The sequence below is a fragment of the Streptopelia decaocto genome (genome assembly GCF_964273445.1).
Source record: "Streptopelia decaocto genome assembly, chromosome: 5".
NCBI classification, from domain to species: Eukaryota; Metazoa; Chordata; class Aves; order Columbiformes; family Columbidae; genus Streptopelia; species Streptopelia decaocto.
This window is the reverse complement of record NC_138659.1, coordinates 27,134,420-27,152,786: the sequence shown is the minus strand read 5'-3', so window position 1 is coordinate 27,152,786 and position 18,367 is coordinate 27,134,420. Positions and strand designations below refer to the sequence as shown.

At 37.3% G+C, this 18,367-nt stretch overlaps 1 protein-coding gene across 1 annotated transcript; it reads left to right on the top strand.

Moving 5' to 3' along the window:
- Positions 1-928: 928 nt before the first annotated feature.
- Positions 929-18,077, top strand: SPATA1 (spermatogenesis associated 1; the record flags this gene model as incomplete). The annotated part of the gene is made up of 13 exons (XM_082053585.1): positions 929-964; positions 1,812-1,918; positions 5,768-5,885; positions 7,903-7,956; positions 8,055-8,385; positions 8,487-8,726; positions 10,459-10,585; positions 10,725-10,785; positions 11,761-11,878; positions 12,646-12,771; positions 14,323-14,492; positions 16,377-16,475; positions 17,200-18,077. 13 exons carry the CDS (start codon positions 929-931, stop codon positions 17,302-17,304), a joined length of 1,692 nt encoding a protein of 563 aa, XP_081909711.1. The 3' UTR covers positions 17,305-18,077.
- Between the last annotated feature and the right edge of the window lie 290 nt (positions 18,078-18,367).

The following is an 18,367-nucleotide window of genomic DNA, read 5'->3' as shown; positions in this document are numbered from 1 at the left end:
TGCAGTGTCTTTGGTTGCGACTAACTGTGGAGAAGTGACGGGATGTTCTAGTCAGGGCATTCGTGAGAGCTCAGTGCGGTGTAATTGTGCGGAGACGAGTAAGGACACGGGCTCTTTTAAGTGGGCGCTTCTCACTGACACGAGGAGTCTGAGTTCCACGCACGGAGCCAGGGCGAGACCTGAAGGTGACCTGACCGGTCCGGTCACTTGTGCTCAGGGACAGGTGTATGAGCAGCAGCAGGGGTGCAGAACAGCAGGAGCGTTCAGCAGGCTGGACGTCAGGAGGTTTGTAACCTCTGAGATGCTGGAAGAGCCTTCAAAGTGAGAGTACTAAGAAAAAACAGGGTTAGGACAGAACTGTGGTTTATAGTTTATGAAAAGATTTTTGTGGCATGGTTGCCCAGCACAGTCGGGTTTTCGTGGAATACTGTGTTTGGCCAGAGCAATGTACCGTGCCGCTGGCTTGGCTGCAGTTCACAATGATCGTCCCTTTACCAGAGATACACCCATTTTGTGGGGATTTAGGTCTGTCTTTAGGAAAGCAGTACTATTGTGTAGAAAATTATATGCAACTGAAGTATATTCATGAAAGGGGAGAAAATGCGAAGAGGAAATGCTCCAGGGCGGATCTCTCAGAGCTTCAGGGCTGTGATTTAGCAATTCCCTCAGTTACTTAGGTAATACTTGTGTAGAAGGTGTGGCTGAGTCTGTTTGTCTGCAGTTAGCTGGAAGCTTTCTGCCTCAGCACAGAAACAACTTTTCCATTTCATACATGGAAAGAAGAACAGTAAATGAAAATAAAGGATATTAATGGGGTAACTTCTCTTGTAGCAGATTATCATGAACTTCATTCTTAAAGAAAGTTTTGATCAAAAAGAAAATTAGAAAGCCCACCTGGCATTTGATGTGATCAAGTACAGGCAACAACATGTCGTTCAGTCAAACGAGACCTCGAACACCACAGGTGAGAGTTTTTGTACTTTTCCATAAAGATGTTTCAGGTTTCACAAGTAAAAATAAAAAATATTAAAATAAGTGACACTACACCATTTCTATGTGATCTGAAAGGAAAAAAAAAAAAAAGGTTTTAACATAATATATATATAGAAAGTATTATTTTCTCCTTTATATTTAATAACTTCACAATTGCAGGAATATTTAATATAGCGTATTTGCATGGCTTCTAGTTATACGGAAGAGTACCATCCTTGTTAATACCATCTGATTTTCACTGAAAATATCAAGACCCAGACATTAACAGTCCCACGACCACCACAGATTTGAACACCATCTAAGTGAACCTTGCTCAGGGCAGGCTTAGTTATTCTCGTTGCATACATTACCAGGAGCATTTCTGTGCTTCCAAGGTAGCTGATATTATCAACAACTGTCAGATATATATAGATTTTTTTCCTTTCTGGCAAGGTCAGGCTGTGGTGCTGTTTGGATCAAGCTTTCAAGGCTTTGCACTTTTTATGAGATGAACAAAGGCAGGATTTCAGGTGAAGTATTCCTGTAGCCATGACACGCTCTAGAGTATCAACTGGTCCTCTCTTTTCATTGTTGAGCTTGTTCTAATGTGGCTTAGTTTGATGCTCTCAGCTGGCATTCAATCATAAATTGCTCAGCTCATCACTGTTCTCACAATCTAGTCATCATTGTCAGATAGAGCCTCACTCTTCTAGTGTGTGTGCTAACATCAAAGGAACCATTCCTGCCTCCAGAAATTGAAAGTCCACCTAAGCAAAACAAAATGTATAGGAAGAAAGTTGTAATATATCTACAGTTATGATCATCTGTTCTTTATTTAGTTGGTGGAGCTACATGTTTTTTATGTCCCGGAAGAAGTGTGGAACTTCCAGCTGAATACAGTTCCTATAGCTCTTAGTAGCAAATTCATCTCAGCTGGATTTATAAGGTGAGTATAGACTTAGGCTTCATGTACGTGGTAGGTTCTTTATGTTGTCAGTCGTTTAGTCCAGCTGTTGCTCTATAGAGCACAACTACATCTCTTGGAAGAGACTTGTTCTCTAATAATTTCCAGAGGGTAAGTGGTGCACCTGTCTAGCATTATATCTGCTCTGACTGTATCAGGCTTCGCTCCATCGCAGCCCTCGGTGTAGACCAGGGGTGCCAAACTCATTTTCAGCGGGGGCCACATCAGCCCCGCGGTTGCCTTTCAAGGGCCGAATGTAATTTTAGGACTGTATCAACATTGATACAATTTATACAATTTCATGCAATTGATACATCTATACAATTGATACATTGAGACAATTTGATGCAGTTGATACATTGATATCATTGATACAATTTGATGCAATTGATACATTGATAGAAATGATACATTGATACAATTTGATGCAATGGCTACATTGATACATTGTTGATACAGTCCTAAAATTACATTCGGCCCTTAGAAGGCAACCGCGAGGCTGATGTGGCCCCCAGTGAAAATGAGTTTGACACCCCTGGTGTGGGCTATTGAAATGCATTTCCAAAGCAATGCTGGTATTTCTGCAGAATAATTGATGTTGTAAAATCACAGTCTTATATTCTTTCTGTCTTCTTGAGCTTGGTTATCAAAATCTTGAATTCTTTTTGGCAACGTGTGGCTTCGAGGCAGAGTGGCTTGGTGAAGATGGGAAAGCCTGTCACATCCCGGGAACAATCTGGGCTCTCAGTTCAAAGAAAGAGCTTAAGCTGTGTTTCTCAAGGGGAAGCATTACAGCCCGTACAAGGACAAGCATATCTTCTTTCTTCTTCAGTAGTATTTCTGAAAGGTTGTGCACAACACCATGTGCTATGTGTGCTCTCAGGTTGCTGTTTAGAGGACTTATTGAAAGAATACCCCAGTTCCCAGTCCTAGGTCCAAACCTGGTATAGAGAGTTGCAGTTTTAATGTTTTGTAACTTTGAAAGTTTGTTTTATGTTCCTAAACGCTTTACTTACAAAATCTGTGTGTATCTAGTGTGGTAAGAAGTTGTAGAAAAATGAATAATGTAAATATGTGTATTGAAATGGAGCTTTTACATGCACCTTGTCTGCTCCTGTGCAGAACCTGTCAATTTAGCTTAAACTGCAGGGAGTGTGGTTTTTAATGAAATTAACTTTAGGCTTGTATGGGCTACTCAAGACAAGATACTGCGTAGCTGGAAAGATTGACAGCAGTCAGGTATGAGCATGTAGGGCAGAATGTATTCATTTTCACAGCTTCTTTTATTGAAAGGCTGCTCAAAATCAGAGGAAATAACTGCATGTATCCATTTTCTTTGCTGTTCTTGTCTCTGGTAGAGGTGCTGGAGTATACCTTCAAGTCATTTCATGTGACTGAACGTCTGTCACTGCCCTCTGTTCTCTAGTGTAAATTTATTTCACTAAGGCTCAACTCCAAGTCGTCAACTTAAATTAGGATTCTCATTGATTTCAGTGGGTTTATATCTGTCTGGGTATTTGTTGCTTGGCATTGAGTCTTAAATAATTACTAATTAATTATTCTATGGGTTTTATGCAATGCTGCAGTACATTAGCATTAGCAATAACTGCACCCGGAATGTGTACCACTGTTTTCAAAAACAAAAATGTATTTTAAGAAGCTTCTCTTATTAAAATCTGGAGAGGGAGCAGCAGCCTTGCTGGTACTAATGCTTGTTTGGACATTGTTGATAGTACTGTCCAGTCAGCTTGACAATCCTAGTACTGAGTCAGCTTAACAAAGGATTCCTGGGTCTAAGTACAGGCCACTTCCATTAATCATGAAATGAGGGGAAAATATTAAGTGTGTAATTGTCTATGGCCCTGATTTCTTGTTCCCATGAACTTGATTTCTCAGCCTCTGTGATCTTTTATTTATTCCTCATTCCTCACCACAGAAGCCATACTTTTGTTACTTCTAGATGAGATGGCTGCAATGAACTCTAGTTTGCATTACTTTTAAAGGAACACCCTGAAGCAAATGACTCAGGTGTGACTAGTTTTCTGCTAGCCAGTGGCAGAAAGTAAGAAATATGTTATTATATGTTCCTTGCAGCTGCACTGGAAAATAATTTTCAGATAAATTTCTGCCCTGTATCTCAGGTTCAGTATACTTAGATAATTTTTGCCCACAATATGTTGTAGTTACTTAGATGTTTTCCCTGCTGTTCATAAATGCCTTAGATTTAGATTTCTTGCTGGTTTGGATGGGCGTTATCAGTGAAGGATGTGCAGTGTTAGAATGACTTCTCAAAGAGCTTGCATTTACTGAGTTTCAGAAGAACATTCAAGGGGTGTATCTTCTCTGAGACATCAGTTTGAAGAAATGACAGTGAATGAGAGATATTTGTATTATAGATCATCTCTTTTCTCACATTAAGACCTTGAAAGGATGTGTATTGAATTATGTATCCGTCTTTCACATATTTCTTTATACATTTGAAATGAATGGCATTAGGGCTAATGTCTGCAGCAAGTGTGGGTGAAAATGGCTGTTGGAGAAATAAACAGGAGCTAAATGTAAGGGACCAAGTGGTGTGGCCTGGATGTGTCCACACTGCAGACTTCGATCTCCTCTGCTGCACACCTGTGCTCCATAGCAGATTCATGATCTTGAGGAGGGTCCTCTAAGTCCGGAGTGTTTGAAGCAATGCAAGAGAAGCTTTGTAGCCCACTGAAGTACTGTTTTTATGAGATGAAACAGGGTGTTTTTACACACCTAGGGTGTAAAATGAAGGCATATAGGGCTGTTTGCCAGTGCAAACAAACCCTGAGAGGTTAATGTTAAAGACCTGTCCAAGCTGAAGGGATGGCACGTTCTTGTCTACACTGTTTACTGAGAATGGCATGTCCTGTCCCCAAGCTGTGTCTGTGCATTGCTTAAGAGTGATAGCTGCCTGGGCCAAAATCACACTAGGTATTATACTAACACTTCATCAGCATGGGTAATTAACAGTGTCAGGCCTGAATTTGTTCCATGGTTAATTTAGATGGCAGCATAGGAGCAATTAGAATTGCTTATGTTGTGCTGTAGAGTTTTTATGTGCCTCTTGCACATTTGGTTTTATTCTGATGAGATGCTTTTTATTCTATAGCGATTTTTATACCAAGCTCATTACTTTAACATTTGCATGGCTTCCAGTAGTACATTAAATGATGCAATTCGTATTTGCATCAGCTCTCTCATCTTTAGCCTGTGGTGGAAATGTTCACACTGCAGTGTTTGGTTTTGATTTAAAATATATTTACATGTATACATGCCCACTCGCAGCTGTAAATTTGTGTCGGAGAAGACAAAGGTCAAAAGAATGTGCCTGCTACTTAAAGTGGGCAGTGATGAAGACTCCTCTAGTGCTTAGCGCTTCAACAGGTATGTTTTACGTGCCTGGACCAGACCTACGGAACTTTGTCACCTATATGGAAATGCATGACTGCAGTTTCCAACATGTTTATTATTCATCTGCAGATGAGCAAGAACATTCTGAAGGAGTAATTTTCAAATTTCAGCTACTTGCATATTCTTCCTTTGTATGGGGTTCCTAAAATATGAACATTGCCAGTTAATGTTATGACAGCCCTTGTAATACAGCCTACCATACCGTGATACAATGTTCTGACTCTACCGCATTAAGACTCTCTGGCCTATATGTAATTAGGTTCAGTTCTAGGACATAGTTCCCATTTTTGGTCATTTTGTCCACGCAAGCATGTATACAGCATTATCTTCCCCCTCTTACTAACTAGCCATCATTATTTGATCTTACAGATGTATTAATGAATAACAACATTCTAGGGTGTCTCCTCACATCACGTTAAGAGTGCTACGGGAGAAGCTTGGAGAATACCTGGGTGGAGCTGCCATTGTGGATAAATTCAAATTTTTGAAATGCATCGGGAAAAAACTAGCAGTGGTAAGTTAATATTCTTTTTATTTAGTGCTTTTGTGCTTTATAATGTAAACCACACATTTTGTTCCCGCAGATTAGATAATATCCCAAGAAAATAGCAATAACTTTAGGACAACTGTTAATGGTTATCTTAAACATGCTGGAGCATAAGCGCTTGTCAGAGCACATCTGCTTCCCAAATACAAAGGCACAGCTGGGCAGGTATATTAGAAACATCCATTAAACATTAGATGTAATTAGTTGCCATCCAGTGAAAATATGCTAGTTTTGACAAGTCAATAGATTAAATATGACAAATCTGGTTGCATTTAAAAAAAAATCCCCCTAAGGTTATTGTTGCCAGTACATGGTTGGGAATATGGCACTTGAAGAATTTGCAATGGAACCTGAGTAAGGCAGAGCTCCTCTGATGGTTCCTGCTCTGACCTGCCCAAAAGCCTTTCAAAGATCAGTCCCTGAATAAAAACTTCTCTGGATGTACAATTGGCTTCTCCTAATTAGTCCAGTAATACAGCCTGAGATTTATGTATTAAAAACCTACATCTCTGAATCATAACTGTTCTTCACATTGACTCTCTATGTATTTATATCTTACAACCTGTAGTTAAAGATTAAAAAAATTTGAAAATCAGTCCAACTGAAAGTTTGTTCTTGTAATACACAAAGATTTAAGTCATGTACATGAGTACAGAATACTTTTTTTCACATCTTATTTCACCTGTTTCTCCCAGATTTGGAAATTAATTAGAAGCTGGAAATTTGGTGCCATTCTTTATTTCATTTGTAGTTGAGTTATCACTAAAATTACTCACACAGAAGACTAGAATAAATACTAAGTAATATGCAAAAGCCGGGTGGCAAAACATGAAGAGTAACTTAAAGACTGTGACACAATCTAAATCTGGAAATGTGCAGATGTCTTTAAAGAATGCCGGTCTTTCTAACTGAATGATGATGAGTAAGATGGTGTATTTCCTTCCACACTGATAGTTCTGAGATAAATGGAGAAGTTTTCCAGCTTCCTTTACAATGTTAGGAAATTAATAAAATATTTTACTCTAATAGAGGATTAAAGATATTGGTAGATACAAGTGGAGATTTTTAGCAACAAATTAAAGATATAATTTTAATTTGGAGTATTTGCTGTTGCTTGATGTTTTACTTGATAACAAAGTGTAAAGCAATAAAAAACCTAACTGGTTTATTTGTTTTTTAGGGTCATGGTAACCTCTTTGAATTACATCTCCATGACCAAATATTTGTTGAGGGCTTTATTCTGCCCCCTAGTCTTCTGTTTTGCAACAGTAGCAATGTCAGCAGTACTAAGAACTGTACCCTACTTGCAAATAAGGGTCTTTAAATGAAAAATAAACACAAACCAAAAATGTGTTCATTTGCTCTTCCTTTTCTTGCATATCACCTGTCTCTCTAACAGTGAATCAGTGGCATTGCCCGGCTGTTACTGAGAACGGAATTTGATCCCATGATTAGTTCAATTTCATTATTTAAATGTAGGCTCAGATGTTTTTTCCCTGTTGGAACACATATTTCAAATATACGTTGGTTATCTTAGACTTTTATATATATACACACATTAAATATTTTGCAGTATTGCATCAGATGAATAGAGAATATTATGTGAGACTCAACATTTCTATTCAGACTCACCTAGGATCAACTTTAGGTAAAGAAAGTCAGAGACTTTCTTCTGCTCTGACGGTTGGATCAGGTCCTTTGAACCATAAAAGAAGCTGCAAAGGATAAAAAAACCTATTCAGTAAATCAATGTACTCTACGGGTCTGACCGAGATTTTAAAAACAAGATAAAATAAAGTTTCAGTCCCATGTCAGAAAGTAAAATAGGAGTTTATGTTCCTTCTTCCCCATGAGGCCATTGCAGAAGATTGTGAAAAAATGTAGTATGCAGAGATGATGATAGAATACAGAAATTAAGTGATATATGACAATATTGATAAAAAAGGTGTTTTATTGGTTACGCTTGCATTCTTTATCTTTCAAGGTGAAAGCGAAGCAAGAAACAGAACTGGAACTGAAGTCATTTGCTCCTCCTTATGTATGTATTGAACGGCTTTTAAGGTATCATTTTCAGAAACTTTTTACATTGTACGTTTCCTCTGTTGTCCTGTCTGATGAATATACTGCATATTTTAGGCACTTTATCCTGAATTATATTTATTACCTGGAGTGGAATACTTTGAAGATGTTTATCCATTATCATCATCAGCTCAACAAAGACATCACTATAATGCAAAAGCTAATAGGTTTGGTCATGGATCAAGATTGCCCAGTCTAACCCAACAAAAACCTGAAAAAAGCAAACAGTTTTTAGAAAGCATACAAAGCAGTTCTCAGCTAGAAAATCAGGAAGGGCACAGTCCTGTAGAATGGGGCGAGAGAGAACCTGTTCCAGTTTTGCACACAAAACATGAGCAAGATCATAACAACAGGATTCAAGAAAAACAGACAGAGTTTAGAGAAAAAGGTAAGTTTCATGAATGTAGTTAAGGAGGAGAAGAATAAACATTATGGTTAACATTTACAATAAAACAATATTTCTGTTTTCTAACACCCATTATTATGCAGATCAAAGTGGATCTCTCTTCACAGCAAGTAATTCAAATCCCGCAGATTGGGAGTCTGGAAAGAGTGATATGGTGTTACAGAGCTCTCAGCAAAGCCATCTCAGACAGGATCCGAAAGAGAATCCCGCTCCTAAACAGAGTGACAAAGCTAAAGGAACCGCCCTTACTCTTCATGTAAACCGCAATGCTGAGCAAGGACAGAATATGCAAACACCCCAAAATCACATTAAATATCAAAACGGTACAACTGTTCATTGCCATCTTTTTGCTAAAACATGCATTTTAGGAAATGAGCAGACTAAAGCTAAGTCTAAAGAAATCTGTAGTTAAAGTTTGAACTGGAATATTGCTATCAGAACAGTATCAGAATTTTTTAAACAATAATATGTTTTAAAGAGCTGTAGTTTTACGTTGGATGAGTCTGTTTTTATCACTGTGTACTGATGTAGGGAAATGCTTTACTATAGCTGATACATTTGTCTAATCTTATTTATATGAAAAAAAAATTACTGAGCAGCCACTGTAAAGATTGGAGGATAATGATCCCATAATTCAGCAGCAATTTTAAATGAAAAAAAAATCTTGTTATCAGTATATCAGGGAAAGCATTTAGTACTTCAGCTTTTGTTGCCACCTTCTCCATGGCTACATTACCACTGAAGAGGAAGTGTTTCCTCCCCTCCCTCCCATATAATGTTTATTTATATCCTATTGAACAGTGGCATTCCTAAAACTGAGAAGTGAGAGAACTCTGAGTTGACCACAGTGAAAACAGTACAAAAGTATGGACAGGTTTAAAGCACACAGAAACTAGATAACAGTTCTGTGCCAAAATAGAAAACGTTGTTTGTAAGAGATCTGTTAACTACTACTCCCTTTAAAATGGGATGTCATATGGATATTGAGGACCATTAAGTCCCTGTACAGTTATATAATGTTCTTAATATTCCTAAATTTTTAGTGATTACCAAGGAAGAAATGCCTGACACATTTAAATGAGTTTTGAATGACTACTGCTATATTAGCGTCAAAATTATAGCACAAATTGATTTTGGGGAAATACTTTTGAAAGACAAGTCTTAATATTTGGCTAGAACTTTACAGTTAATGTAAAAAAGAGTGACCTTTAATCTATTGCAAAATTTCAATGAGTAATTATTAAATGAGGTAATAGTCAATTTTTCATAGGTATGGGCACCTTATAGATTTCCATTAGAATGACATGGACATCCAGCACTTTGAGTTAAGAAAACAAAAATTTGGATGTTGTATTCCTTGAGATGTGTCTGGAGAGTGTATTAGAAAAGGCTTCCATGGACGATTTCTCATTAATTTCAGTTTCCAGTGATAATCTGTAAAAAATAACTTTGTCCCTCTATCATATTAACTGATATTAAGTATGAGACCAATTAATATACAAACATAAATATGTAAATATATAACTGAAAAGTTTTCCATAAATTTATTTTGATTGATGAAGGATGTAGAATTTTGTAGTAGTAAAGGCAAAGGTAAAGTCTGTCAGCAATTTTCTTTTGGAATATTAATTGTATATATTTTAAAGCAGATAACATTTATTTATTAACATTTAAGCACAAAACATTTTGCTCTCCATTTCCTTGCTGGTTCCAATTTGTAGGGGATCTTCAGTCTCTGAATGGCAGAAGGTGTTAGATACAGAATTAATGTAGGGAAGGTGAATTAACTGGCTTCCTTATCTGTGATAATGTTTCTCATACTAGTGACCAGAATTAGACACAAATTTTCAAAACACAAACAGCACTTTTTTTTTTTTTTTCTGTATTTCTTTCGTTTGTTATTCACACAACATTTCCAAACCCCAGAGATAAGATTTATTGGGTGGATTCACTGAATTTCCAATACAGGTTGGAAAGTCCAGGCATTGACAGTCAAAACAGCTTGAATTTTGTGAGTGTAATCTATAGATTTTCATCATCACTATCCTGTCACAGAACTAATGAACATGGAAATTAATGACCACCAAAAAGATACCAAACTAAGAAGAGGCAGAACAGAGGATGCTGGAATTCTTAATATAATGGAAGATCAAACCACAGAATATGTATACAAACAACAAAGGTTAGTAAATAATGATTCTGCTAAAATAATGGATAAAATTAATTCATAGCTAGAAACTTGTTTTATAGACTTCAAATAAAAGAAAGAAAATGGGGGGAAAATTATTACATGAATTTCACTGTTTTGGTTTTATCTCTAGCTTGCAGCAATACAGAACTAGCAAGTGTATAGCTGATCCTGGTGAAAAACTGGATAATCAGGTGTGTTTTTCAAGGTAACATATTCTTAGTAATCTGGAGCGATAAACAGAGTCCTCCACCTAGAAACAGTCTAATTTTATAAGACATGTAACCTGTTAGAAATATGAAATACTCAAATGTGTGTTTGAGAGTAGCTGAGAAAAGTTAATTCATGCACTGCTACTCTGCAGATTTGCTAATGAAAAGTCAACTATATTTCTAAACAATGAAATAATCTGGTTATACCTCTGCTGATAATTTAACAGGAACTACATAAACAATACCTATCTCAGTCTTATTAATGTTAGCTGAATTTCTTTTAGAGTTTTTTAGCAGTAACATTTTCTTGTTTTATCAGTGACATTTTTATATTTTCATATTTCTTATGGGAAAATATTGTCTTATCTCAAGCCAAGCAAAACTCCAGGTAAAAATTACAATATTCTTTAAAACATACGTATGATATAGTCATAGTATTAGAATAAGAACATATTTAGGAAGGCTCAACACTCACATACAGCATAATAGCTGTCACTATTAATTGTTGCCTGTGAGCTCTTGAGCAGAAGCGATTGTATTGGAGTCTTTTGAAAATAATAATGAAATTGAAAATCTGCTGTTATAAATTTTAGCTTAGAAATTGGCAGTCCAGACTTCGTAAGCAATGAGCCGGATGGCAGTTTTAAGTCCCGTTATTCCTGGTCTTGTGTGGGAGTGTTGGCACCCTGTGGGGTTATGGACACGGAGAAGAACAATTAGCAACAGTCTACATTTTTGTCTGTATTTTCTCTGCAGTATAAGTGTTCAGTGTTCTGATTTCATTTGCAGAAGTCCAGCTGTTTGTAATTTACTAATCATTTATACTGGTAACAGAATTTAAAAGTTTGTATGCAGAATTCAAGTTCTGCCCTCCCATTCACTCAGGCCACTCTCAGGGCATGTCTAGTGTGACTATCCAGGATTATGTACTTATAGCTGTGTCTTTTCACTCTGTAGGCAGATGAAAACAAGCAAAATCATCTTATTTGTCCAAAAGAATATATTTCACCTCCCAGCCCACCTTTTCTGTCACTTTCTGTGAATCCAACTCAAGTTCCTTCAATTCAGGCAGCAAGTGAGTATATGATTCCAAGAAATTGCAGGGAAGTGAACATTTAATCAAACTGAATCATTAAGGAAGGCATACTTTATGAAAGAATTTGTACATATAGTCATTCACAGTATTGTTACAAATTTTAATTTGTGGTTGGAAAGTTCCAGACATTTATAATTTCATGGGCTGTTCATAGAGCATGACAGGTTCCCAGTGTTAGAAAACTCAGTTATGGACTTGGGAATGGAAGGAGAAGAGGAGATCAGATGAAATATTGCTGGCTCCAGTGAGAATGTAGCAAAGAAAACCACTAGTGGTATTGCTGAGGATCCTCCACAGTGGTGGAGGGGGAGGACGGTAAGAAGATAAGTGAAAGTCTGAGATAATACCCTGCTTATGACCAGCTGGAGTGCAAGCCAAGATTTTGCTACAGTTTATATTGTGAAGTATTTTGGGTAAGTAACAGTCTTTTGGAAGTATTTTCGGCTTTCTGTGGCAGAGTTTTCAATGTATGCAGTGTATATATATATCTATATCTATCTTGAATATATAGTTTTAGTGATACATTGTCCAGGCATATAAAAGGATGTGTGTGTGTGAATGCCTGGATGTGTGCTGGATTTCTCACTTTTTTCTAATGCACCAGCCATTTTGAAAAGAAGTTTCTATTGCCAGTTCTGGCAGAGCTTTTGGCATTATTTATGATGGGTGCATTACAAAAAATCTTGATTGATCCTTCCTATTTACACTATCCAGATGCTTCCTAAATATAATCATAATATCTTTAGAAAACAAGATGTTAGAACAATTGCAAGAAATGAAGAAAGACAGAAGGCACATGGAAAAAAATAGAGAAGAACTGATCAAGAAGGCAAAAGGGCTACTGGAACAAAATAAGCTGAGGAGATACCACGGTACACATTTAATTTATTTTGGAACTTGGAATGATTGAGAAGTGACACTGAAATCAATGTGAATTTTTTTGTTTCCTTGTCAGCGAGCTTAATTACAGAGAGAGCAGTTGTTAACCCATAGCTGACATATTCTAAACCTGCCTTTAGCAGGTGCTCACAGAGGTTTTTAGCTTTTCACTATGTTGATAGGGCTTCTAGTCAAATTACCAGCATAATATTTTTGTTCCTCCTATCTAATGGTATTCAACTTATAGTTTGCAAGTTACAAGCCTGTCATGACAATCCTGACAAACTGCATTTTTTAATGAGGTTAAATCTCATTGAAATCCCACCCAAGTTTTCTTTGTAAAATTGTTTTCAAGTTTGCACTTAAACTCTTTTCCTTAAGTCACGTTCCAGTTGTACAGAGATGAGGTTTAATCACTTTGTTTTGAGAGCATTCTTTGTTCTTATATACAGCCACATCACTAGGAGTCTCAACTGTTATTTGTAGCTTTCTTGAAAGAAGACAAGCCAGTTCTTCCAGTTGTTCTCTAAGGGCATCGCTACACTGCACTCTGCAACATGGTGACGTTCTTTTAAAAAAACAAAGTAAAAATGGGGTGCTTGAAGCAGTGAGTAGCATGGAGCTGCAAGGCGAGCTAATTTACTCTGCTGAGATAAGCCTTAAATGGCTCCTGCGTTGTCTTGAATTATGCTATCCAGTTAGGTAAAGATTATTTCATAAGGGTTGAAACAGCTTCTGCAGGTTCATTAAGAAACATCCCTACCTCTGAATTATTTTTCTGACCTGTAGTGTTCCGTAAGTACATGCATTTGCAAACGTGTTTCTTCACAAGGTATGAAAGGTATATTCTGTAGGAACAGTGATCCAGTCTACATGTAGTATCCTCCTAAGGTGGCCGTGCTGACAGCCACTCTCAATTACATACCGTAGAGTCCTCCAATAGCTGGGTTCTTCTTGGTAAGTTTCTGAGAGGCAGTTGTCTTGATTTCCTAAACTATGCCTTGAAAGAAGGAATCATTTAAGATGCTTTGCAGACTAGTGGATGTATGTGGCTGTAAGACTGCGGCACCAGATATGAGGGATTTATTTGCCAGCTGTTGATAGCACATTAACAACACAGGAGGAATCAGAGTTGAGCATAAAGGTAAATAACTGTTTCACATAATCTTGGGACTTCTGTATAAAACGAATATGTTCAAAATCTCTGGCCCTGCAGAGCTCAAATTTTGCATAAATCTACAGTGCTAAATATTCTGCTACAGTAAAGCTGTGGACTTCAGGTTGTGATGGCATGACAGAGCCTTTTGTTGCGGGTGATTGAAAATTCAGTTGTATTTATAGTGAATGTCATTGCAATTAATTTATTTTTCACTAATTGTGTGGTTGTTTGGTTGGGTTTGTTTGTTTGAAGAAACCTACTGTGATATTTTAATGTGTGCATTGGCCAACTGAATCTTGTGAGATCAGTTGGTCACTACTTTCTTCAACAACCTCACTATGACAAGGTGAACAAGGCCAAACAGTGTTACTGTTTTTCTGTGTAGTTCGTGAGGAATGGAAAAAGAAGTACTTTGAAACTAAGAAAGCTACAGTTTCACTGGAGGAGGCTTTAAACAGGTTGCGCCAAGATGTAGAGCTTTACCACCAGAAATTACTCTTGCAATTGGAAGCCAGAGATAGCCGAAAAAGACCAAACAATATGACAAACTCCAAGGTATGTGATTGTATTATTTAATCTCTCCTTTCACACAGACTGTTTTGTTTTGTATAAAATACAAAGTAACAAATTAATCACCAACCAATAACTTGTAAACTAGCTTTAACAGCCTAATATCCCTCAACGACCTGAGGTATAGAATTCAGCTCATTCCTCTCAAAAAAGACTCAAGAAGTGCTTGAACCTAAGCATCTGATTGTTTCTGCTTTGTGTCTGTAAAATACCTTGTCGTAACAAAATCCCCTTTCGTTCCATATGATGAATTAATTGTTTCATTGTATATCGTTATCATCCCAGATTGCACAAGGATGAGAAATGTCTCTGAGGCTTTTGGGGTGGTTGCCCCTGAACTATTGCACAGCTCTGAGTCTCATGTTATGTTGTTGATGTCAAATCATGGGAAGTTCAGAGAGGAAAATTTTTTTAAAAAGAAAATAGGGAAACACCTTTCCCAATAGTAGTATCTGCTAATTTTCTAAATGTATTAATGGAAGCAAGTCTGTTCATCAATCTGAAGCTGGACTAGGAAAAATAAATGTCCCTTTCTTGTATCTGAAAGGTAGGAGAGTGTACATACAATCTAAGAGCATATATTAGATAAAAATATGTATTATTTGAGCTATCTTAATATTTTTATATTGTAGATATTTATATTAATAGTGTTGCTGTTACATTATATTACTAGCTATGTTCAGATAGATATGTTATTGCTCCTTTTGAGGGGATATCAGATTTCTTTTTTTTTGGTCTCTGACTAGACACAAGGAGGCCTTATGTGAAGGATATGCACAACATGTGCACAGCTGTTATTAATTGGCTAACACACACAGAAGGTAGGTAGGACTTAATGAGCTATTAGGCTAAGCAGCTAATGCTTTCCACCCCTTGTCAGCTACGTGCTGGCCAGGCAGTCATCAGTCTGGGGAACAGAATCTGCTGTTGCTGGTTTCCCCTCTACCATCAGCTCTGTCCTCACTGGTGGCTCAACCCAAGGACACGGAGGTTCCTCAGTAGCACCCAGCTAGTCTGACAGCCCTGCCTGGTTTTTCCTGCACGCCTGTGTCCTGTTCATGCTTTCTCAGTGGTCTGAGCCAGGGCTACACAGCTGTGTGGTGTCAGAGCGGGGACTGGGACCCTCCTAGGCAGGCAGCTACACCCCTGGGCAGGGAGAAGCTCAGAGATGAAAGGCTACAGATACCACTTAATGACTCCTCCTATAAGCAACTTTATCCCATCATTTGCTTCAGCTGGCACTTTAATAGCATTTTTAAAGGCTTGGAACATCAAGAGATTACCACATACAGACCCACCCCTCAGCATTACTGACTTCAAGGGACCAAGGCTGACTTAGATGACCTGAATATCAGAACTTGCAGTTCAAAAACACGAATTTCCATTTTACAGGTTAATTCAAAGACAGGCCCACCCACAGCTACTGCTGAAATGATGTGCTGTATAACCAGGAGTTTACCTGCACTAAACATGCCCTGAGTGTAGCAAGCTCATCAATGAATGATAAGCATGAGAGAAAAAAAATACTATTTGAAGTATGCCTTTTTGTTATAAATGAAGAGTTGCCATAAAAGATAATTGCAAACCAATGTTCTGTTACTCAGATTTGATCTGGATCTTAACCTCCCAAAGCAATAGGGAGTGGAAGAGGCTCCAGCTGAAGGGCTGGCAGCAGGAGGGAAGCTGCCTTCTCTTGGCAAGCAAACTGCTTACAGACCAGAGCCAGCCCAACAGACATCAAGGAGTGGAAGAAAGCAGTGGAGTTGGACAGAGTTCAGGGGATTGTTTCTGAGTGGTGAAAGAACACTTAATTGGTGAAGAGATGCACTAATGCTTCACTTAAAGTTTTCTTGTTCTTGTTTCATGTAGAATTATAACATCATCCAGATTACTACAGTGCAACATGAACTCGATCAACTGAGGAGGAAGCTGGATGATACAAAAATGAAACTCGTAATAGAAATTAAGGTACTTTGTCTTTTAATTAAAAGAGTCAAAATACTACTATGTATAAAAGCCACTCAGGTCTTCCTAAACTTTAGATGATGTAAATATTTGCTAAACAGTTCTTTTTATGCTGTTAGTGTTATGGTGCTAGTTTTCATTGTAACTATCACTTGAGCCAAATTACTCCAGAACACCAGATTAATAGGTCATTTTGCCTGTGTGTTATTCAAGGAACTTAGATTTTTCAAGGCACTATGTAAACAAAGCTTCACAAGGTCTTTCATAAAATTCCCATTTCACTCAAAAGGTAATTGAAGGAACATACTTGGTGAGGCATTGATCAGCAGACGACCACAGTGGAAGGACAATGATGGTACAGGCCTGCACATTGGATAGGTTTTCAGCTCTGAATGCTTGAAATAGGAGTCCTCTACATCACAGAGGTTGCCCATGCCCCTGTTCACTGGGTAATCTAGGGTGGATGTACTTGTTATGCCTCCTCCATGGTATAACAAGGAGTGGAACAAACAATGTTGTCTCTTAAAAACATCAAGGTGAAGTACAGAAGAAAGTAGTGCTAGAACTAGGCTATTTAATTAGACAAGTAAATTTTTAAAGATGAAAGATGTATCCTGTATTCACCCACCCTATATAAAATTCAATCTTAGTTATAAAAACCCATATGCATATCAACTCCAAAAACTTCCTTAAATTGCAATTCCTTAAATTACTGGTTCTTCTGCAGATGAGAAAGCAGGCAGCATCTGATTTACGAGCACTGAGAGCAGAACTGACACAGAAGAAGATTCATGCAGCTTTAATTCTCCAGCCCAGAGAATCAGGAATTTAAGAGCATGACGTGACTTCAACATCAGTAAAATCTACAGAAGGTCTGTAATGTATAGAGAACCCCAGAATTTCAGACCATTTGTTTGTATGTTCTTGAAGTTATCTTGTAAAAAGATACCAACTCTATAAATGTTGTGGAATTTGTATACTAGGCCACCGTGGTACTGCAGCTCACTCCTTTTTAAATCTCACTCTTACTATAAGATAAGTCAGCTACTTAAAGTTTAACCTAGTAACATGTCTCAAACAAAGCTAAGTTATTTTAAAAGTGCAAAGTAGTGAATTGTGTAACAGCACATTGGCATGCTAATATTCTTTCATTAACAAAATACCTACTAAGTAAATAAACCTATAGTCTACAACCTCCTGTTCTTATTTTGAGGCACACACATTAAATGTTTGGAAAATGATTAAAATATATCTTCTGTAGAACTACAGTGACAGTAATCCTTTGTTTAGCTATTTTTTTGGGGTATATTTTTGTCATTGTAAGTATGCCTATCTATAAATTACCAGTGTATTATTAGTATATTATTATGAAGTATGAACAAAATCTCAGATAACCTCATCTTATTTCATATCTAGCCATTTTTGTTCCCCCTCTTATTAGGAAAGCCACATGGACATTAACCACCTTCTGTAGTTAGTGGAAGGGGCAAACTTTATCTTGGACAAGCTGTAATGATGATCCTGGTCCAATTTTCTGCATGTTATGTTTTTCTCTAAGTTCAAGTTCTTGCCTATGCTTAGAAAATAATTCTCTGAAAGAGTAATCAGAAACTTCTTCTTGATAGTATAGTATTTTTTTCTAGTTCTCCTGTTTGTCTCTTTGCAGTACCAGATGTTATTACATTAACAGTAACATGCTAGGAATTTATATCAGCCAAAAAGCTGATACTTATTACTGGATGTAAAACACTCATGGGAAATCAGTAATACCATAAGGAAATTATGCAACTCTCAAAAGGACTGACTTCCACACGTCTTGAGTCAAACCACCCATTATCTAATCTATATTCTTCAAGACAGGATTTAACAAAGATTTTAATGCAAAGGTATTAAAT